We start from the raw sequence: 22,731 nt of genomic DNA, 5'->3' as shown, positions 1-22,731 counted from the left end.
TGATGTTGTTTCAATAGTGTTAAACTAGAGTCTAACTTCTTACCTTTCTACCTGAATATTGTTTTAATTATTAACTGTAACGCCGGGGCGCTGCCCTTGGCCAACAGACGACCCGGAAACGGAAATACGTCACCCATCCAGGAACTAAACCGTTATGATGGCAAAACTATACTATTGGTCAGACGTATTCTCGAGTTTATGTCGAAAGAAACTATCTTTGAGAATGAAACTGGATCATAAGTAGTGAAACAGTGTTTAACTATAGCTAGCTGGTGTTGTGAATTCTGTGGCTACCTGACGTTAGCTAACGTAACGTTCTATTAGAGGGTTAGCTTCAGCTAGCTTAGCTAAGTTAGCACCCAGATAGCATCACAAACACACACAAGTGGTAAGTAAAATGTTTTCTCTTTCATCCTAATAGTTCAACATAGTTTGACTGTGTCAGATAGAGTTTCTTAACCGAGACATTTAAAGGTCCTAATCTAATTAAAGTGTTGAACTGTCAGGCTGCACAGCCAGCTCTGCTCCCAGTAGACCACACAAACACTAACAACATTAAAAACCTGCAATATAAATACACTGTGCAATGCAAACATTATTCTGTCTGTATGTATAACATTGCAACACAACAATTACTCTGTCTGTATATATACTATTTTAGTTATTGTGGATTTTATACTTTTTTAATATTCTTTACAGTTTTATTACTTATTTATGATACTTGTTTTGATCTTGTTTTTTTACTATGTCTCTTGTTTGTTATCCACTTGGCTGCTGTAATCCTGTACATTTCCCCGCTGCGGGACGAATAAAGGATTATCTTATTATTTCATCTCTTATCTTAAACTACAAGTCAAAGAGATGTTTCTGTGACGTCACCCTGCATTTACACAACGTCATATTCATTGCACCAACAATTGTGTCTTTAGCATCTCCATGTTGCTGGTCATCCTGTCTCTGACATGTCACAAAATACATAATCTAAAAACCTGTTTATAGTTCTTTGATTTGCACCAATAACATTTTGTGTTGGCCTGTTAACTAATGCAGAGTATTAATCTGATGTTTGCTGTTATCAGTTGTATATCATGAAATGAACACAATATCGTGTGTGAAAAGCTCCATAGTATACCAGTATTAGCCGTATGAGTGCAGTGCAGACTGGTAGCGATTAGCTAGCAAGCCGGGCACAAAAGATTGACTGTTGCATTAAAATGAATGTAAACAAAGAGAAGCTTTGATTACAACAAGCGACTTCATTCAAGTAGAAATGACTCCACCAGATCTAAATAGAATATTTAACAAATATTTGAGACTAAGTGTTTGATGTAATTTATTTTATTTCCTGTATTGTAATATTTTTTAAATTTTCTCTCCATTTAGGCAGTTGTATTAAGTGAAATATTTGTAGACAGAGAGCTGTTTGAATCTGCTCACTCCATCGAAAGGTTGGAGAAATGTGTCCTATATTCTGTCTGATATCAGGAAAGACAAAGAGCTTAATAATAATAATTATATTGCACTTCTAAACTGTGATGTACTTGTTGCATGCAGGTAAAACTTTGAAGAGGTCTTGTCAGCGGTCTCTTCCAAAAATGGATGTCAGCATTGCCGTGACGCTGATTCGAGGCCAGATGGGTGCCGTGGTGGAGCGAGCGGTGAACGGGGCCGTGGAGACCGTGCTGGCCGAGATGCTCAAAGTGGTCGGAGTCAAGTTTGAGGAGCTGAAATCCCAAGTGGCGCTGATGAAGAGGGACATCACGTCGTTGCAAAGGGAAAAGGTCCAAAAAGAGAAGGAGAATGACAACATTCGAGCCAAGCTGCGCTACACCGAGCTGAAGCTCAAGTACTACAGGCAAGGAGTGGAGGAGGAGCTGCAGCAGAGAGCCTCTGCCTCCGCTCTGGTCCGCATCCACCCGTCCACCTTTCTCCAGGCACAGAGAGATGGTGCAGGTGTTTCCTCCACCGAGGCCTCTTCGTTATGCTCCACTCAGACCAGGACTTCAAACAACCAAGGTAAAGACCACGGAAATGACCCACTCCTACTGGGCTGTCCGTCCCATGGATGTATCGTAAGAACTGGATACCAGACCCCGACATGGCGCCTATTCAGCCCAATCGATCTCTGGCAAGTTCCCACTTTGCCCATAGACTTAACATTGTATAATTAACAAATATCAAACCTCTACGGATATCAAATTCATAATAGCAGACTCATAACTGGCCTAGTTTGCAGTTCGATGTATCTTAACCGTCTTACAGACGTTTTTTTTATAATTTAATGGAAACAAGGCAGAGCGGCGGTGCAGTATCCAGTTCTGATTATACATCCATGATCCACTCCGAAGTGTCTAACCCCTCCTGTGTTTGTACTCCCAGAATGCACCTCTTCATACAGCACGAGCAGGCATTCAATCAGAGTGCGTGGTAATTCAGACGTGGGAGTTGTTAGCTGTGACACGTCCGACTTACTGCTGCCTGTCTCCCTCTCTGTGAACACGCCAACAGAATCTCTGGACAGTAGTGCAGGTACAGAGCCGAGGGGTTGTGTGTGTGTGCCTGTGCGTGTGCGTGTGCGTGTGTGTGCGTGTGTGTGTGTGTGTGTGTGTGTGTGTGTGTGTGTGTGTGTGCGTGTGTGCGCTCGCTACTTTATACTTCTACTCCACTCCATTTCAGAGGCAAATAATGTACTTCTTACTTACTAGTTACTTAGCAGATTCAGATTAATAATACAAAATATATTCAACAAATAAATTATGATGTAATATTATAGATTAAGATACAATTTAATTGATCTCTGGAGGAAGTTACCCGGCAGATAAAAATGGCTCCACCTTTACCAGCTTCAACATTAACTCATCAGTGATTATAATCCAATAATATAATTCATAATTATTGTGAAATGGGCCATTCTGCATAATGAGTCCTTTTACTTTTGGTACTTTAAGTATATTTTAATGTTAATACTTTTGTACTTGTTGTACTCTTTTACTTGTAACAGAGTACTTCTACACTGTGGTATTAATACTTTTGCTTAAGTTCAAGATCTGAGTACTTCTTCCACCTCTCCCTTCAGTGAGACTACAGTGGAAATACATCAATATCTAAATGTCAATTTATGTTTTAATGCAGAAAAATTATTTGCCCCTAAAATCTGTGTCAGCTTCTGCCTCAAAGATTCCCCTCTGGTGAGGCTCTAACAACTAATGCTAATTATCATTTTAATATTTATTAAAGATGGGTCTCACTGAATCACAGCTTGCTCGTGCCTCCACATATAAAGATGAGGGTGAATGTTGGACGTTTTGTCACATCATCCATCGTCATCACAGTGTATCCTGTAATCACTACTATGTGTGTGCGCAGTCTTCTTCTGTCCCGCAGAGCGAGACACCGCTCAGAGCAAGGCTGAGGAGGACGACTGTGAGTGGACCATCACTCTGCCGCCACACACGGAAGGCGTGGACGCCGTCCAGGCCCCTCCTGTCCAGGCCCCTCCTGTCCGGGCCCCTCCTGTCCGGGCCCTCACTCTGGATCCGGGGCAGCAGTCAGCCGCTGGCTCGTGGTCCCCTGATGGTTCCACCCAGGCTGACAGCTCCACTCTGCTCCACTCTGCTCCACAGGTGACAACACACTTCAAAACAAAAGACCAAAAAAAAAAGTGTTTTTAAAGATGATTTTTCTATTCAGCTGTACATAGTGCTGAAATAGTACTTATAATGAATCAATAGAAAACAAAACGGCAACAATTTAAATAATTGATGAAGTGTTTAAGTCATTTATTGAATGAAAACAAAACATGTTCTTGTTCCAGCAGCAGAGTAACATGCTTCTTTAGTGTTAGTAGACAATGAGCTATTAAACTGAATAAATATACAGCGCCCATCACTACGAGATGACCCACAGCTTTAGAAAAAAACCTAGTGAAGGTTTGACACACTTGTCCCTGTTGTAATGCAGGTGAAGCAGGAGGCCCAGGAGCAGCAGCAGGAGGAAGAGGAGGTGATCTGCATCAAGGAGGAGCCAGAGGAGGTGCAGGAGGTGATGGCCACCCTTCTGCTGGACTGCCAGATGCAGCAGGGTCATCTTCCAGAGTCGGAGGTAAGGCTAGAGCTGAAGATCAAATCTGACTATGCCAAGTCGGCACTTCTTGTGAGATAAGATGCTTTTGCTTTTAATAACAAAAGAGTGTCTCTGCGCAGTTTATGTGGGTGTTTCAGTCAATGGTTTAAACGGGGACAGATCAATTTCTACTGGGAAAGGAGAGGGACCAGTGTGCTTTGCTGCCACCGGGTATGAGTATGAATGAGTTCTTAATGAGGATAGAAACTCTAACGATACCTCCTCCCAACATAACTCCGGGAATGCCCTGAATATCCCAGACCTTTCAGAACAATCTGTGGAAGAGAATGAGTGCTTGTGTCTGTTCTTCCAGGCTCAACGGTCAGTGACGGAGTGTTTAGGACTTCCAGCGAGCCAGAGAAATCACCCTGCAGCCTTCAGCTCAGCCGCACCAAACACCTGTGAGTAGATCAGCAGACGTCAGGCTTCTGAGTTCATACTGCTTGGCTAGTTGCAAAACTGCATTTATAGTATTGATCTCAAAGACGTGGTTCCCCTGCTCATTCCCCCTGGTCTGAAAAGCCCGATTGATCACTGCTTTATTATTCACATGTGCAAAAATGCCTCCTGTATGCTGCACTCCAACTCGAAGCTTATTTGCAGCTGTTGTCCCTAGTTAGGCTTTGATAACTGGAGGCCAACATTGATTTTCTAGACCTGCAACCTGATGTATAGATCTACCTCTTGTCTGTACTGTAATTTGTTGAAACAGCCCCGTCAATGCAAACCTCTCCGTGTGTGTGTGTGTGTGTGCGCGTGCGTGTGCGCTCAGATCTGATGCCTCAGTCTGTGGCCTCCCTGCAGTCAATGCTGGCTCTGCCATCCGGCATCCCGCCCCACCAGGCGGTGCGGCCCTGGACCAAAGATCTCAGTCTGTACGAAGAATACAAACTGCGCAGGAACGAGCTCCGCAGGCGAAGCATCAACAGACGCAGGGAGCTGGAGAAGACGCTGCCTCAGCCGCTGCTGGCTAATCTGGTTCGTCCACCATAGTGTTCATAGCACGCTCTGTCCTCAATCTTCTACGTTCACTGCCATTCAAACGTTCACAACCACCTGCACAGAGAAGCCTTTTCTGGACTGGAAAAACAAATTAAAAATCCCAGGTTTCAACCGTATTCTCCCTGTCATGCAACACTGTGGCAACGTAGACGAAATGGACGTTTTAATCATTTCATTATTAATCTTTTGGGGCCAAAACTACTTCAAATGTAAACGATACATTTGGTGTCTGAATGTTACTGATATAATATAACGGCTGTGTTCTTATAATAATCTGTGACATTGTGCACATTACAACGTTTGAAGACTGCAGAGTTTAGAGCGACATTTTCCATCAAAGTGTCGTTTTACAGTCGCCTGTATTTAATGTAAAATCTGATGATTTTGTTGTGTTGAAGGTGCGAGAGCGTCGAGAGAAGACCAGGCTGAGGGTGGCCAGATGGAGGGCAAAAAGGAAACTCCAGGCCTGTGTTGACCAGGACCATGTCAGTAGTGACTACGGCTTTTTAATCACAGAGAGGTGTATACGATGAGTAACACAATGTCCCGGACACAAGGGAGAGTCCTGATTAGTGTACACATGGTCTCTCAACTGCCTCGTTCAGGTTGTTCCGGGGGTCTGTGTTCTGTTTAATTTTAAATGAAGCATTCAGTGATTCATTGGAGCTCATTCTGTGTTCGACGTGTTAATGTGGACTCACAGGACTTTACTTGTCAGTAATACTGTCACTGACAGAGCAGCTGATCCCACTTTAAGACTTCATCGTCAATACATTAGCTACGTAACATGGTTTAGTTTTGACTAATACAAACCTCACTCTGTATCATTTACATAGAAGGAACCGTCCGTCCCACTAAGACGGAGCCTGTCTTCTGTGTCTCGCTCGTTCTTAGGCTCTAGGTGGCGCTGCAGGTCTTTCTCCAGCTGGCTTCCCCATCAGCAGCCAGCAGCAGCAGCAGCTCAGAGTGACCTGTGGTAAGAAGACATCTTCGACTTAAACCGTTCAGCTGTTGAGTCTCAGTAGTCACCATTCTGTGAGCAAAGTAGAGCACGTTTAGAGTTACTCACTAAACCGATCACAATGAGGGATCTAGTGAGTCTAGATGTGTGTCATGAAGAACTCACCACAAGCTGACGAGCTGGAGCTCAAAACCCAGACAGGAGTTAGATTTATTAGTTCACCAGCATGGACACACATGTGATCATGTCATTAGTTCTACTAGTAGATCACAGAGCCACAGTTCTGCTGGCTGTATAAATATCAACTTACCAGCTTAAAAACTGATATTTCTTAAGTCTATAGTTTTAAAAAGTAGAGGACCGTTTGTGCTCACAGAAGACACAAGTAGAGAATATTCTATTTACCGCCTCGAAGGAATGTCCTGTGAAGATCTATATAGGAGGGCTTGTAAACACACAAGCATGAAACAGCATCAGAATGAGGCTGATCACAATTATACAAATGATATGCGAGTCTGCAACTAATTATGTTCACTATTAATTCATCTGAGGATTATTTTCTAGATTAATCGTATAATGTCTGAAAATAGTGAAAAATCTCAATCCTCAAAGTCCCATGTGAGGACTTTAACAGTCTTAAACCTGAAGGTAATCAGTTTAATATGATATAAATGGAGAAAAGCAGGAAATCCCATAATTCAGAGGCTTAAAAACAGCATTTTTCTGCCATTTTTGCATAAAAATATTACTTGTATGTAGTTGCAGTCTAACGTTTGACAGATTAAATCAATGCAATCAATTCGTGAGTGACATTAAGTCGGTCGGGTCTTTTCCTTTCTTTGGGAACATTGATTTGAGCTGCTCAGATGTTCACATGACAAACTAGACGCTTGTTTTCTCCAGAAGTGAAGGCCAGCCGACGGTGTTACTCATCACCTTCTACTTGTGTTTCAGCTGCCGCCTCCAGCAGCCAGCAGAGAGCTCAGTACAACAGCCTCTCTGCCACTCTACCCTTCATACCCTCCTCCTCCTCCTCCTCCTCCCTGTTCCTGAGAGGCCCCAGCATGGCTCCACATCAGCACACTGTGACGTCATCATCGTCCTCCTCTTACCCACAGCTCAGCCTATCGCAGCAGAGTGTCTCTCTGACCGACACCGATCTCTTGCAGTGAAACGTTTGAAGTCGAAGCTGTGCACAGAGACATTTTTAAAGAATTTGTTTTTCTCAAATATGCCAATGTTGATGTTCAGGAAAAGGTCAGTTCAACCTGTGACTTACAGGGCAGGACCGAATACTTGGAAGCTTCATTCGTAACGTCGACAATCACATTCTAAAGCAACATTTGGATGCTGAGCATCTTTTTTGTTTTCTATTAATTCTGTGCGTCCCGTTATTTCTTCACAGTTGCGGATACAGATTAGGCTACTCTATTATTAATAGTATTATACTATTTGTAGAAAGTTTGATTGTTTCCAAGCTGTGTGATCCATCCATCCATCCATCCATTTTCCTCCGCTTATCCGGGGTCGGGTCGCGGTGGCAACAGGCCAAGCAGGCTGACCCAGACTTCCCTCTCACCGGCAACATGTTATGTTGTCCAAACACATCCAATTCCACAGCGTTGTAAAGTTTAAAAGTAAAAAGTTCTTATTGAACAAAATCATATTTGTTGGTGTTTAACCTTCCAAAAACAACATTTTCACTCCGGTCAATAAACTGCTTTTCTGCACGACACACACACAGGGAGTTACATTCGTTAAAGAAAATGTATTTAATAAAATACTAACTCTTTTATTCAAGTATTTATTTTTATTTATGATGATGTTAATAAATATGACGACAGAAACTTCAACAGAAGCTTTAAATGTAAATTGAATAAAAAGACGTTTCTTACTGATTTGCTTTTCTTACACTGAACTTCCATTAACGACTCAGTAACAGCAGAACCTGCACTTCTTTACTGAGCATAGATTGGTAATGTTTCAACTCGGTGGCTTCTCATCACATGATGAGTAAGTTATACTCATCAGGTAACACTTACAGGCTTCTCTCCACACACATGTACACACAGTTTGATTTGATTGAAACTTTATGTTTTATTGTTTTTTTTAGTCTGTTTATTTAACTACTGGACAGAATGGTTTGTTCCATTGTAATCGTGTCAATAATTTCAATTCTGCAGTCAGGCCGGAATAAACTGAGGATTGACAATCACCAGATACAAACAGGAAGCTGATTCACTGTCAAGAGATAATAAAAGCAGCTGGAAAAAGCACTGTGTTGAACTGTTATTTTTCATTTTAAAACTATACTAAAGTTCAGTTGGTGGGAGACAAATGAAGTCGGTGTCCTCTTTTTATTACCAAGTTTTTGTCCGGTTATGTCCCGGCTCTGTACTCCTACTCACCCCGGCACAGCAGAGAGAACGTTTCCTTATGAAAGGACCCGGACTTTGATCAATTCCACTAGATTGTAGTCTCATTTTAGCTTTCAATGAACATCAATATTTGGAACAACAAAAATCATAGTACAGTATGTCATACATAGTCATAGTACAGAATAGTATCAGTCATAAAGAAGTAAAGTTTGTCAAAAAATTGACCTAATCTTTCCCAAAATTCACGTTTTTATCTCATGAAATATTCTGCTTCAAGCTTCTTGTTCGTCACATTTGATGTTATCACATACGATAACGAACATTCGAGGCTTCATTGGAAGAGATAGAAGCTTCAAGACATTTGACTTTATAATGAACTTGCATTCACAACACAGTAACAGCAGAGCCTGCGTGCTAAGAGTTATATCACTTCTTTATTGAGCACAGATGACAACGTATTAAGTCATGGTGACTCTTCATCAGGTCTATCTGACAAGCACCTTATCCCTTTTACACATACCATCTAATATCAGGAGACCAACTGTAAATCATGCATTCAAATAGAAACACCTTAACGTCCAGACTCTTCTACTTAATGAACTAGTTCTTATATAAACATACATTATTTTAACGTGTATAGATGCAGAAACCTTCACAGGTAAGTTCATCCCTCCTGTACATGTTGAAGGAGGGCGTGTCGCATCATCTAAACGTCCACCCAATCCATACCTTTGCACAGATGTTCGGAACTACAGTGTGGTTCTCTGTGGTCGTCTGTTACCCGTTGACTATCCTCTGCGTAATGGCTCCCGGCAGCGTGTAGAACAGCAGAGCGAGGAACAGCGCTGTGAGGAGCAGCAGCAGGCCGATGATGATGTACTTCTTGTAGGTCCCCCACACCAAGTGGAAGAAACACTTGAATGGATTGATGAACCACGAGAAGGAGGTGTCTGGACGACTGTTGTACAAAGAAAGGAGAAGCGGGAGTGAAGTACTTTTATTCAGTTGCACGTTTAGAAGCATTGATATTTTGAGTTATTCTGATAAAAAATAAACGTCTTCCGAATGTTGAGGACATATTTTCAGAAGAGTCATGGTAGTATTAGTGTTTATCTCTGGTTTTGAACATCTTTTCAGTCACATTTTCCTGCACTGTGCCTCATGAGCTCCTCCCTCTGGAGTTGACACCGTTAAAGGAACACAAACACACAAACACACACACACACACAAGCACACACTTCATTGTGTTCAGAGTAATGTCAGACTCTTACTTTGGCTTTGGCAGCGGCTCCGGCTCCTTGCGGGCTCGGCCGACAGGATTTTTCTCGGCGTCTTCAGCTATCACAAGATGAAACTCCGCCTCCACTTTCCCCTGATGGATTCAGAGCACACCCACACCGATCAATCAAAGGCCCAACACGTGTTTTGTCAGTGTGTGTGTGTGTGTGTGTGTGTGTACGCACCGTCAGCTCTCCAGACTTAATGAAGGGCCACCAGCCTCTCGATCTCTTCTGCTGGAAGATGGAGATCCTCTCCGTCCCGTCCGTCATCATGTCCATCTGGCATGACTTTGCCGCCTTTGACCCTCGAGGGAAATCGTGGAGGTCGAACTCCACCGTGCCTACGGGACACACGCAAAAACACACTTTGCATCAGAGTCCAATATACAAATGGAGTAACATCGAGAAGCAGTCACACCTACCTAGGAAGTCGTCAGAGGAGAGCGTCTCGAAGTCCCAGACCTGCAGACTGAGGATAGCAGGAAGCTTCTGCTCCGACTTATCCAGAGAGAAAATATGCTCTTTCTTGGTCACCACTATCACCTGTTAGAGAGAGAAGGAAAGATGGCCGTGACGACAACGTGATATAGTTTTCCAGGTTGTGCTTATTTCCGCAGCGTTCAGAAGGTGTAAGCCTGCGTCTGTCTATTTGTCAGCACCTTCTCAGCAGGCAGGTAGCTGAAGGGGAACACGAAGCGCCAGTTGAAGTTTCCCTCTCCAGTCAGAGAGTTGTAGTGGACGTCTGTCTCCTGTCGGTCGTCCTCTAAACCTTTCAACCAGCTACAGAGAACGATCGACAGTAGCAGTGTTTACAGAGACATTGTCCTGACATTAAAAGGGATGGAAAGCAGGCTAACAACTTATTTCTGTACAAGAAAATATCAGAAAACTAAAAGCAAATCATGAGTCTGACAAACATCTCCATTTGGAACAGATAAGCTTGTAGTTACCCCTTGACGTAGATATCACTGGACTGTTCACCGGTCAGGAAGCTGCTGTCCGTCAGAATCACATCCTCTGTGTTCCAGATGATGATACGCAGCTCGTACCTGAATACACACACATTGGAGCGTTAGCATCCTTTTCATGAACAAATATTGTTTTATTAAGACTCAACAGGCTTTCAGAGGGAGACAGCAATCACCCTTTTGGTTTACGAGGGGAAATGTCCACTGAAGGTCCCGGGTGAGGTGAGTCCACGGGGAACATGTCTACCCACATCTGGAGCTGACCCTTCACACACACACACACACACACAAAGGAGAAAATCAGATACTGGTTCCTGTCATGAATTAGTGCTGAAAAGACGCTTCTACAAAAAGACATGTCGCTACTGAACAACTATAGCAACATCTGCAGATCTCTGTCTTTCTTACACGATAGCACTCAACCCAAAGAATCAGGTTAAATTTGTTGAAATTAAGCTTTTAATCTGAAGATAAAAAGCTTGAAGGCACTCAAAAGCAAAATTACATTTTGGTGTCTGACGAAAAGTTTGTAAAAATGTCTTGATTTTATCACTTAATACATTCAGAGAACCATCTTGTTAGACAGTGTGGAACAGTACCTGCTCCATGCCAGGCCGAGCCTTGTTGAACAGAGTTCTGGTCTCAATGTGTTCTGGTACCAGCTTGCATCCCACGGCTGGGATCTCCGCCCAGCGATGCAGGATCTTCAGGGCCAAGTGCTCATAGGACTCCATCGGCTCTTCTGCAACGTGTGCACACAACACAAGATTAGAATTAACGTCAGGAAAAAGTCATAGTATAGTATGTCAGACAAAATCATAGTATAGTATGTCAGGAAAAATCATAGTATAGTATGTCAGGAAAAATAATAGTATAGTATGTCAGAAAAAATCATAGTATAGTATGTCAGGAAAAATCATAGTATAGTATGTCAGAAAGAAATCAATCAAATTTCATTAAAAAAGTCATGAAAAGAAGTCATAGTATAGTACGTCATATAAATAAATATGAAAAATAAATAGCATTCTATTTCATAAAAAAGTCACAGTAAAGTCTGACATAAAAAAGGTCATAAAAGTCATAGTATGTCATAAAAAGTCATGAATAACTCATAGTATAGCAGCCCATAAAAAGTCATAAAGCATGAATTAAATGTTCATATAGTGCTCATCAATGTTAAATGGAGAAAGACCAAGAGCAATATGTAGTGTGTCAGTCTTTACCTTCTTCTTGTATGAACCACGTCTTTCCAATGAAAACTTTGCCAGCCACAGTGATGCGTCCCGGACTGAACACAGGCTCGTCCAGACCGTTCTTGTTGCACAGCTGAGACAGCAGCTCTGACGGCTTCAGGCAGTCTCTCCAGGCATTATAACCGTGACTAACAGACAGAGAAGGGCAGGGGATGCATGGCAGTCATGTAAATGATAACGTTTTAAGTTTGTCCTCCTTTAACGTCTTTGTTCAGATGACAATGAACCAAATAGCACAGATATAAAGTAGGCATGAATTAAGAGTTACTCCAACCAGCAGGATGAAGAATTCACATAAATGAACCAAGTGGAAAACGGGTTTATAATTCATATGTGTTTAAGTATAAGCATTTCAAAGATGGCCAAAGGTATTGACGTTTGCAGACATATTAAAGTTATGAAAGAACATCATTGTGCTTTGTTCTACCTCGAGTATCTCAGAAACTAAAGCCTTTTTGGGTGATTTGTTCCTCTACTAAATGGTTTAGCTGCCTGGTTCCCAGTCCAACCAGTCTGTAAGTAAACCCAAAGTGTCATTACAATCAATGTCTGCAAAGATGCTAAGTTTTGCAGACTGTGTTGGTTTTCATTATGTAAAGCTTGTGTTTTTAAATGGACTTACTCCTCAGCCTTTCTGCAAATACATCAAGAGATGACGGAGCTTTCAAGAGAGCTACCAAAACCTGCTTCATTCAGCAACAATCCTGTGCTCATTAAAGTAATGTTATTAACGTGTGCTTTATATCTCAAAGTATTCAGTCACTGTTCTAATCTCTTGTATTGTAAAATCCTTTCTAGGGACGTGTTGCTATAAACACTATGATACCTGCATCGGACAGCTGTTTTCAGTGTGTCTATCAACCATGAATACATAAGTAGGGAGCTGCAGACCCAGACTCACAGGCTGTACTCAGTCGGCAGTCCACAGGTGGCTCTGTGTCGGCTGTAGAATCGGTTCTCCAGGTCAATGCGAGTCTCTCCCATCAGGTCGTCCCCTCCCACCATGTCGTAGTCGTAGATCACCACCGACAGCAGAGACTCCTGAGGAAACGTCGCCTGCATCTCAAAAGATCTGGAATCAGGAATCAAAAAGGAGCTTTAAAACAACTTGAAACTACCGGGGCTCTGATTCACTACACGGGGACAGTCAGCCGCTCACACACCTTCCAAACACTGGATTCAGCTGCTTAGGGATGTAGTTGTCTCTGTCTTTGATTTCGTTCTTGCCGAGCCGGAGAACAACGTACGGGTCCGCCTTCCCGTCCGCATCGGCTGGGTGCAGGTTAGACGCCTGGAGGGGAAGGAGAGACAGTTAACACGTTGGATTAGTTTAGTCTCACAAGGAAGAGGGTTCTGTATTTCAACCCAATGTATGGTCCTGTTCGTATGGTCCTGTTCGTATGGTCCTGTTCGTATGGTCCTGTTCGTATGGTCCTGTTCGTATGGTCCTGTTTGGCTTCCGTAACATTAACAGACCTGCTGTATTTAGCCTCTACATTTATCCTGACCTGTAAGTAAATGTCGTGTTTGATGCGACATGTTTTGTTGTTTGTTTGATTCTTGTATGCATTTCAGACATTTTTAATAAAGCCCAGTTACTTTAAAATGTATTTACCAACATTTTTACGTTCTGTTTTATGTATGAACAGTTATGCTGAGACGCTCTCAACAGCTGTGCGTTCAGTCTAAATGCTTAAGAACATTCGTAGTCAAACTGATGCTTAGCAATGAGGACACACAGAGACGATGTAAACCCGGATGAGGACTTGGACCAGTCCGTTGGGAGGGATTCCTCTGTTCACTTTGAAGTCCCCGGTGTCGTCTGCCATGTCCTCATCCAGCTTATACAGGCAGAATCGCCCCTGCAGAGAAGAGTATGCACGGAGTGGATCAGATCAATAGTGAAGACATGTCACTGGTTCCCATAGAGGACAATCAACCTTACTGTCTCACCTTAAATTTGCCAACGAATCTCTCCTCATTCGCCCCCTCGTCCTCGTTGGCTTTCCCTCTGAACAGCTCATATGTGTTCACCCAATCATTGAAAGGGCCGAAGTCTGTCTCCAGCTCCTTGGTGTACAGCTGCAGAGAGATTGTCAGCATCAATGTATGCAGGATGGAGAATCCCATACTCCACTCAGACCTTTGTTCTACTACTACAACATGTCGATTCTGTTTATATGTTCAACAAATGCACCAGAAATTCACATTCATATCTGAAATTCATTTCTCCATGTGAATTATACTTGTTAGAACAAAATAGAAGAATATATCTTTTGCATACTGATCTGAGCTATGGTGGGATTTACGTGATGATACAAATGTGAACTAATGACAATGATAACGAAAGTTGGAGTCAGAGAGTCTGCTGTGGTCTTCCTGAACCTGCAGTGTTTGTGCACAGAGTACCTTGAGTGTGGCTAATTTGCTAGGCAGACCGAGCTTTGGATCCACGATTTCTTTTTCTTTCTGTTTCTTCTTGCTGCTGACTGATGGAACAAATAAAGGAGAACAATATAAATGGGAGATAAACACTGACACAAAGCACCGGGCATGGATGTGAAGAGAAAGCCAGAGCATTTTCTTTGCATCGTGATGACAAAGCGGTTAATAGCAGAGAATAACTTCTGAAACTCCATGCTTCAAACTGCCATTTAGAAACCTACGAGTGACGTCTGGGATTTAAACCAAGTTGCCCTCGTCTCCACCAGAAGAAACTCAAAAAAATGAGAGTTTTCCCTTGTTATTGTATCATTTGTTTCCACTTAATTCTGCCTGTCCTTTCTGGAGGATTTGTCAGAAACATTTGACATGCTGCCCACCGGAACATTAAAGAATACCACACTGATCCCCCAGAATAAAGTGGCCACACCACAGCTGAATGTACCTGGAGGGTAACAGTGGTAGCTGCAGGGCAGCCTAACAGATTTATCTACATGGTTGTACCACAGAAACCAGCAAGACACAGTCAGTCCCCAGACCTTCCAGTTGTCAGTTAACAATTACCAAGCAGAAGATTTCCTCAAGGGAAGTTAGAATTAACAGGCTAAAAAATGGCCTGAACGTGCTCTAAGTCCCTTAAAGCTAGTGTGTAACTTTCATCTCCCCCAACATTTAATTTATATGTCAAAGTCCTGTACTCTAGCTTTAATAACAACTGTTTAAGCTGAATGTCCTTACGTAAGGAGTCTATTCCATCGCTGAGCAAGCCCTGATACGGCAAAGCTGCAATGCACAACAATGTGTGTGTGTGTGAGGGGGAAAGTACTGGGATAACCCTCCCTAACACAATTTTACTTGCTATTTATATTAGACTTAGTTGATAGTATTAGTGGTAAAAGTAACATGTGCAAAGATCTCCATTCACGGTGAAATAGCTGAACAATAATAATACAGCTGAATCGTTCTACAAAGACTTTTTTATGGGAATTAATTCCTATGTTGTAGACATTGATCCCCTATACTGACTTTTAATACAACTATTCTCAAGATTTAGTCATTTGCTAATTGTCATGTTTCTGGAATCAGACAATTGACGAAGCATCAAATCATCAGATTATTATTGTTTTATTACTAAGTGTTCACAGAGTTCTTACCTTTATCAAAGACCTCGAGGAATGGAGAGTCGTCCTGTTTGACCTGGAACAAGTTCACAGTTTCATTTTGTAAAAATAAGTTTCAGATCTTTTGCAGCAAAAAACGGAAGAATCAGAGCTACCTGTTTCTCCACAGACGCGTAGTATTTCGACCACCAGTCGATGACACACGCTGCTGATTCGTCAGCGACGGTCCGCTTCGTCCGCTTCGTGGAACGACCACGAGTGCTTACTGCCTGCGTGTCCTGGATTTAAAAAGGACACACAAAGAATAGTTAGACACTGATATATAGGATCCATAAGAACCTAATCATTTCTTTAGTTAAATATGCAGTAACCCTTTTCTTCTTGGGTTCTTCCTTAGGTGTGGGTGGGGCTGGAGGTGGAGGAGGGGCTTCATCCTCCACAGTGATGAAGAAATCTTGAATTCTTAGTGGTGCAGACCATCTGGTGTCTCCAGCAGACTGGTACAGTCCTATTGGACAAAAGACAAAGATCAGTCTCCTGGTGGGACACGATCAGTGGGCCTAGAGGACTGGAGGACTAATCAATAAAGGGATGACGTGCTTTTGTAGGCCAACCTAGAAATTAGCATCTCATTGGTTCCATCGACACATCGAGACGATGACACCGCAAGTGCAATAACGTTGACTCGTTTCCAGGTTTTCTTTCTTGCAGCACTCTAGAGTCTTCATTATCATTTTGTAATCCTTTATAACAGGGATACTGACAAAAGATCATGTAGCACAGGGACTACTTTATACTTATATTGATTATGTGCTCTGACTACCGAGACATCCGAGAACATATTCTTCAAGTGTGCAATATGTTGCTTTTCCTTATTCGTGGTTATTTAATATGTGCAATATGTGTAATGTGTGGTCGTGATGTCCTTTAGTACTGTGGCTGTTTCTTTTTGTATTATGACTATCTTGTGTGCAGCATTTGAGTCCAAGACAAATTATCCCTGTGTGGACAATGGAGTATATCGTATCGTATGTTTGAAAAGAGGTTTTTTCCCTATCTTGTTATGTAAAAACATTACTTTTTTTTCTTTTAAAGTGGCTTTGAATCTGGCTGTAAAATAAAATCCCTCAATGTTTCTCACGCACACACACACACACACACACACACACACACACACACACACACACACTCACACACACTTATTACCCTGAGTGCTTTGTGGCTGTGGGGCCAGGGAAGGTCTAGGCGTGTCCTTGGGCGGTTCGTGTATCTGTATGGGAGCAGGCAGGGCTGGAGCAGGCAGGGCTGGAGGTGGAATGTATTTGAAGGCCTTGAGGTTGTTGATAATGTGATTTCCAACCAGCGTGCTGCGACCAAAGGCCCGCCAGTCGACAACGGTGATGCTGAGAGGAGGGTGGAGGTGTTCGTTCTCTGGTAGCTCCTAAAGGACGGCACGGTAGATTCAATACATTATCCAATAAATGTACGGATTCAGTCAGACTCGGTCCAAGGACTCAGGGATCTGCTCCCATTCAGACGCAAGGTGATCAGTGAGGTCTATACATCTGTATTGGTCTTACCAGCTCTATGGCATCAACCAGCGTGGTGAAGTTTGGGTTGGACTTGTACTTCTGTATGACGGAGGAACGCAGTGTTATTCCCGCACACTCTATGAAGACCTAGAGAAAGAGAGAAGCGGTTTTGTTAGTCAATTTCATGATCAGATTTTTACATTCCTCAGATCCTTTCTTCTGATGAGTACATTTACAGGACGCTATGATCCTTCCTGAGGTTTCTTCAATATTTACTGGCACTGAATCAAAGGTGAAAGGATAGAAGCTGTTGTTAAGACTCTTGTGGTCTATATAAATAAAATGATATGGACTTGACACTATGGGACAAAACATAGGATTTCATTGCGGATAGCAAAAAACAAAAAATGAAAAGTGAATTTTCATTATTGCGATAATTGTGAATATCCTCACATAAGTGACTTGAAAAGGCTATCAAGCTCACTGTCATAGTGTTGAATAATTTTTTAAAGATACAAAGACGTTGTAGGTAACTCCAAAAGCATGAAGTCTTGTCTCTGATGATACCTGTGTTGTGTTGGTCAAACAAATTAGGGTCAAAGGAGAGACAGGGATTAGGGATTGGAGATTGCGATGTGACTTGGGTTTTTTCTGTTTGTGTGTGCGTGTGTTTGTGTGTGTGTGTGTGTGCGTGTGTGTGTGTGGTGGGGGGGGGTTGTACCTGTGGGCGATCAACAGACAGCAGCTGAACCTTCTTCAGCTCCCTCATACCCCAGAATAACACCTGGTGAACAGAACACACAGAAGCAAAGTGGTTGGGTTGGATTATGAGAACAAAAGTGTTATTTGTTGGCTACGTTGAAAGAAATAATTTAAAAAAGCCAAACCTCCAGCCTGTAGGTGCTGAGAACCGGTCTGATGTTGGCAGGAACCGTGTAGAAGCCTCCTTGCTGTTTCTCCAATGCCGGCAGACCCCTCTCTCCAGACTCTGGGATCTACAGATTCATCACAGTGATACTCGTGCGTTATTCTACATTCCTCATTACAGTTCCATGCTGCGTCATCGTGAGGGAAACCAAACGGTCGTCCACTGACCTGCAGCAGTTCAAACGCAGCCAGCAGGTCTCCTCCCGTCTGGCTGCCGCAGTGCAGCGGGCTGTACTGCAGAGTTGGAGGAGCGTAGGGCTCAGAGGCCAAGCGGACCTCGGGCACCGCCACTGTGGATCCCAGATACTCCGGCTTACCCTGCGCATGGCAGATCAGAGAGAGGCGGTCACAAGATCTGTTAAGCAGCAGAATATCTAGAATATGAAACCATTACTTGATTAATTTGTCAATCAATCCATCTTTGCAGCGTTACCAGCATGTCCTCGTCGTACACCTCGACGAGAATGCGCAACGGCTCCTTTTGGATGTGATACAGATCTCCAATCAGCAGCAGGCTGCTCATCAGCAAGCTCTGATTCCATGTCGGACTGAGAGTCTGACTGATCACCTGACGTCAACACACACACACACACACACACACACACACACACACAACATAAACACAGTAAGAAGCAATTAACAATTTTGTCAGTCCAAAACACAAAGATATTCAGTTCAATATGATATAAAACAGAGAAAGGCATGAAATCTCCACATCTGAGAGGCTGAAAACAGCATTTTCGCTTGATTACTTTTCTGTTGATCGACTAATTGTTGCTGCTCTACACTTTAATATATAATGCATTCCAAGGATGTGTCTATAATAATTATAGTCCTCTGTCGTCCCATAACAAATCAACACTCAGGTTACAGTAAAGTAGCAGTTTGACCTTTTCCATCAGCTGCGTCACCACTCCTCACTACACGTCTTTGTTTGTGTCCGTGAATTGAAGCACAGCTTGCAAAACTATAAGCACGATCTGCGGTTTGACCACAGTGACGATCAGCATCCCAGAGAAACTTTGCTGACATTCTAGGAACATGAACAAAACACTTACTTTGGTGGTTTGGCTGTGTGACAGACAGGTGACTCGGGCAAAAGGGTCCGACAGGCCGGAGGTGTCCGCGGCGATGAGACCACGAGCCTGATACATGTGGCACCTCAGCTGGAACGTGTGCTGCACTGGAGACGCAGACCAACACGCACCATATAATGTAGTTTAGGCTGACTTTAAAGCATCAGTTGACCCACTTCTCAAAATCTTATTTTTCCTCTTACCATAGAAATTGTAATATTTAAATGCCAGAAGCAAATACTAAAGACAGAATTATGTTTGGTAGCAGTTAAAAATTTATTTTGTTGACATTGACCTCCAAAAACAGTAAGTGTTGACCGTTTTACAATGTGTGAAGTTTAAAGACAAAATGCCAAAAAATAAGCAGAAAAAAGGAGGGACTGTAATGGTCGGTCTGTCTCTCACCTGCACAGAGCAGGGCTGTTGGAGGGCCGCTGCCGCCCTCTGTGGCCAGACCGTACCCCGCGGGTAAGTCGTCCAGCATGTGGATGGAGTCGGAAGAGGTTCCATACCACAGATACACGTCCACCTTTGCTTGGACTGTCAAGTCTGCACCACGCTTCCCTGGAGGCTGCACACATACAAACACATGAGTTTATCTCTGCATGCTTTAACGGCATGTAAACACATTATTTTTCTCATGCTGTCTGTCTGAATGTACCTGTATTCACCCTCTGTCTGAAATGCTTCGTTTTAGTGCCTGTCTCTTTAAGCCATCCCCCTCCCACAAAAACCCAGTCTGCTCTGATTGGCTTGTTGAATCTCATGTTTTCTGATTTAGTCAGACCACAAAAAAAAAAACCTGACATGGTTGTTATATTTCACTGGTTGAGGATACCTAAATGAATGTGCAGAAGCACAAAAAGTTAGTTTTTCATGATATGTCCCCTTTAACACAACATTCAAAATTGGCCCCGGCTCAACGACACCAGAACTGCACGACCCCTGGCCATGGATAGGGTTAGGCTGCTTTCCTCGGAGTGAAAGCCAACCCCAGATCCACAGTCTATTTGTATACAAGCTTTGCCCACTCGCCGTTTTGCTACGTTATATTTGCATGTTTATTTAGTTTATTTAGCCTCTTCCTGGATGCGTGCTTGCGAAACTGTCACCTTAACTTTAGGTAATGTTTGTGTGCGTGCGTTCACCGTTAGAAACAGTGTCAGTATCTTGCCACAGTGGATTCCTCGGGCCTCCTGGCTGCTGGAGTGCAGCAGGTCTCTGGCACGGATCCGAGCGTACGCAACGCGCTTGTTGTTGCTTAACATCCACACAAACACATCGGGCACTGTGTGCTGGGGCTGCAGCGGAGTGTGAGGGCGTGCACATGGGTGTGAGAAAAGTTTGGATGTAATAAGGTAAATAAGGAAAAACATGAAACACACACACACACAAACACACACACAGGGTGAGTCCCGTACCTCCTCCACAAGGAAGCGTAGTTTCTGCAGTAGTTTTTTTGCATTCTGCAGCATTTTTTTCACACCACCAGCTAACTTCTTACTCTCTACCATGGACTCGGCCTCTCCTATCATACTCTCCTGTAACACACACAAACAAACACATTTTATATGAACTGTTGACCTGGGAAAGGTCACCCACGCTAAGTCTTTCATATAGAACATTTTTGTAATCATCTCACATTTGCCACTGAAAAACAATCCAGCGACGTTGGCAGTCCTAATTAATAACAAATCCATAAATCCACTGCGCTGTGAAACTATAAATGAATACGTTTGATAAGTCTTCACCTAAGGCCTCGTGGCAAAGACGTAGCTGTTGATATTTAAGGAGGTATTGTCAGTTTGTGTTTGTGTGTATGTCAGATTTTCCCACCAGTTCCTGTTTACACAGGGTGAGGCGTTTCCTGTCCAGATGCGTCAGGTAGCTCGACTTTAGCTCTGCCTTCAACTTGTCCTCCGCTGTTGCTATGAAACTCCTGCAGGAACACAGAACAGTTTCGCTGTCATTTTATGTCCTACAAGTTAAGTCAATTATATTTTGTTTTAGTTTTTGGAAATCTTTTGTTTAAATATGCAAATGAAGCATTATCTAATGGTAACTTTTGGTGAATTGAAGAGAAATCTGCAAAGGCAAAAAGACATAGTAGTAAAATAAACAGATGTTTTCTTTCCACTAGTCTGAAAGAAGATGTTATGGAAGCAAAATAGACCAAACATCTCTAAATTGATCAGTACATGAAAAACAATGTTTCTGCCTGTAGTATCTCTCCTAAAGCAATGCTGTTAAACGTTCCCACCATTGCTGCAGTGAGACATAAACAGTGTCATCATGTTCTGATTAGATTGTCTGAATACCTGGCGTCCATACAGAATTCTTTGAGGATGGTTTTGAGCATATGCGCCGCCCCCGGATCTGACTTCTTGTGTAGCTTGGCTGCACCGGCGACACCCTCCTCCTAAAAGACAATAAGTATTTGTGTTTTTACTGCGATGGCTTTGAAGCTGGCCATCAGGTAGGTTTTTCTGTGGTCACTGTAATACTATACATTCATGAACACACAGATCCAGTATGAGTGTGTACATACAAACAGCACAGCTATGTTTTCCAGTATATTAGAGTTGTAGAGTCGGTAGGTTCTGTTCTCCCAGTTACTCAGCACATTGATGCACGGCTTCTCCTTCTCCAGGGGAAGATACATGTAGTACCTAAATGCACACACACACACACACACACACACACACACACACACACACACACACACACACACGTGTAAACACAGTTATCCACAAAATGAACTGGGAGAAAACAATGAGGAACAATATATTGTAAAGTTAGAAAACTCTCCTCTTCACAGGGACTCAAAAGGCACTGTGGTTACATCACTGACCATCTTGCTACAAGACGAGGAAGAGAAGCAAATCCCCTTCTTTTCCCTTCTCCTACTTTTAATAACTAAATGTAAAAGAGTTGTTATAACTAGTAGATTCAATATTATTTAATATCAAGACTTTCTTGCAGGCATCAATCATCTTGTCCCAAATGTTAAATGCTCGATACTTTTATTTGAACTAAAACTCTGAAAGCAAAAAAAAAAGACCAAATAACACGATACTTAGAAATACTATGGACCCTTTCTGTTACAGTCTCGCTTTAAGGCTCTTGTTTTTTAAATTGACATCATTCAGTACATTTGTTTGCACTTTTGCTGGTTTGGTCACGTCTTGGCTCCACCTTGGCGTGGACATAGTGTCCGGCTGAGGTTGGATATGAGCAAAGACTAATTACCAATCACTGCAATTATACAATGAGGCGCGTTCCCTCAGCAGTGTCTGAGACAGTATACATAACTTGCACACAACATCAAACATCTTTCAAGGCTCAACAGAACATCAAGAATCAAACAACAAAGCGACTCAACTTGTTTCCTGCGACGATGAGTGGCTTCTGCGGAGGCGTGGCAGACTTAGGGGCCGGGGGCGTGGACTTAGGGGGCGAGGACATGAACCTAGGGGCCGAGGGCGTGGACCTAGGGGCCGAGGGCTTGGACTTAGGGGCCGAGGGCGTGGACTTAGGGGGCGAGGACATGAACCTAGGGGCCGAGGGCGTGGACCTAGGGGCCAAGGGCGTGGACTTAGGGGCCGAGGGCGTGGACCTAGGAGCCGAGGGCGTGGACTTAGGGGACGAGGGCGTGGACTTAGGGGACGA

The 22,731-nt window shown here is 43.0% G+C and overlaps 2 protein-coding genes across 2 annotated transcripts in view; one reads left to right on the top strand and one right to left on the bottom strand.

Annotated features, from left to right (window-relative positions):
* Positions 1 to 46: 46 nt before the first annotated feature.
* LOC116398017 (uncharacterized) lies at positions 47 to 8,990 on the top strand. Its single transcript, XM_031873993.1, has 10 exons — positions 47 to 388; positions 1,555 to 2,016; positions 2,380 to 2,529; positions 3,367 to 3,623; positions 3,961 to 4,101; positions 4,436 to 4,523; positions 4,895 to 5,100; positions 5,523 to 5,609; positions 6,019 to 6,100; positions 7,040 to 8,990. Exons 2-10 carry the CDS (start codon positions 1,596 to 1,598, stop codon positions 7,255 to 7,257), a joined length of 1,650 nt encoding a protein of 549 aa, XP_031729853.1. The 5' UTR covers positions 47 to 388; positions 1,555 to 1,595; the 3' UTR covers positions 7,258 to 8,990.
* fer1l6 (fer-1 like family member 6) overlaps positions 8,081 to 22,731 on the bottom strand; it is a 24,109-nt gene continuing 9,458 nt past the window's right edge. The window contains exons 16-46 of the mRNA XM_031873992.1: positions 22,445 to 22,731; positions 21,611 to 21,731; positions 21,381 to 21,481; positions 20,899 to 21,001; positions 20,484 to 20,603; positions 20,211 to 20,363; positions 19,468 to 19,633; positions 19,045 to 19,169; positions 18,420 to 18,554; positions 18,155 to 18,304; positions 17,947 to 18,054; positions 17,781 to 17,843; positions 17,108 to 17,206; positions 16,734 to 16,968; positions 15,899 to 16,035; positions 15,683 to 15,805; positions 15,561 to 15,603; positions 14,374 to 14,453; positions 13,918 to 14,046; positions 13,704 to 13,826; positions 13,128 to 13,255; positions 12,866 to 13,036; positions 11,935 to 12,092; positions 11,311 to 11,453; positions 10,888 to 10,976; positions 10,694 to 10,792; positions 10,403 to 10,523; positions 10,166 to 10,286; positions 9,927 to 10,084; positions 9,735 to 9,835; positions 8,081 to 9,421 (exon numbers count right to left, since the gene is read on the bottom strand). Of these exons, the coding sequence (XP_031729852.1) occupies positions 9,241 to 9,421; positions 9,735 to 9,835; positions 9,927 to 10,084; positions 10,166 to 10,286; positions 10,403 to 10,523; positions 10,694 to 10,792; positions 10,888 to 10,976; positions 11,311 to 11,453; positions 11,935 to 12,092; positions 12,866 to 13,036; positions 13,128 to 13,255; positions 13,704 to 13,826; positions 13,918 to 14,046; positions 14,374 to 14,453; positions 15,561 to 15,603; positions 15,683 to 15,805; positions 15,899 to 16,035; positions 16,734 to 16,968; positions 17,108 to 17,206; positions 17,781 to 17,843; positions 17,947 to 18,054; positions 18,155 to 18,304; positions 18,420 to 18,554; positions 19,045 to 19,169; positions 19,468 to 19,633; positions 20,211 to 20,363; positions 20,484 to 20,603; positions 20,899 to 21,001; positions 21,381 to 21,481; positions 21,611 to 21,731; positions 22,445 to 22,731 (4,071 nt within the window). The 3' untranslated portion in view covers positions 8,081 to 9,240. The remainder of the gene's footprint in view (positions 9,422 to 9,734; positions 9,836 to 9,926; positions 10,085 to 10,165; positions 10,287 to 10,402; positions 10,524 to 10,693; positions 10,793 to 10,887; positions 10,977 to 11,310; positions 11,454 to 11,934; positions 12,093 to 12,865; positions 13,037 to 13,127; positions 13,256 to 13,703; positions 13,827 to 13,917; positions 14,047 to 14,373; positions 14,454 to 15,560; positions 15,604 to 15,682; positions 15,806 to 15,898; positions 16,036 to 16,733; positions 16,969 to 17,107; positions 17,207 to 17,780; positions 17,844 to 17,946; positions 18,055 to 18,154; positions 18,305 to 18,419; positions 18,555 to 19,044; positions 19,170 to 19,467; positions 19,634 to 20,210; positions 20,364 to 20,483; positions 20,604 to 20,898; positions 21,002 to 21,380; positions 21,482 to 21,610; positions 21,732 to 22,444) is intronic.

This window comes from Anarrhichthys ocellatus, unplaced genomic scaffold (assembly GCF_004355925.1).
Source record: "Anarrhichthys ocellatus isolate YVR2014 unplaced genomic scaffold, GSC_Weel_1.0 scaffold77, whole genome shotgun sequence".
NCBI classification, from domain to species: Eukaryota; Metazoa; Chordata; class Actinopteri; order Perciformes; family Anarhichadidae; genus Anarrhichthys; species Anarrhichthys ocellatus.
This window is presented reverse-complemented; position numbering and strand designations above follow the sequence as displayed.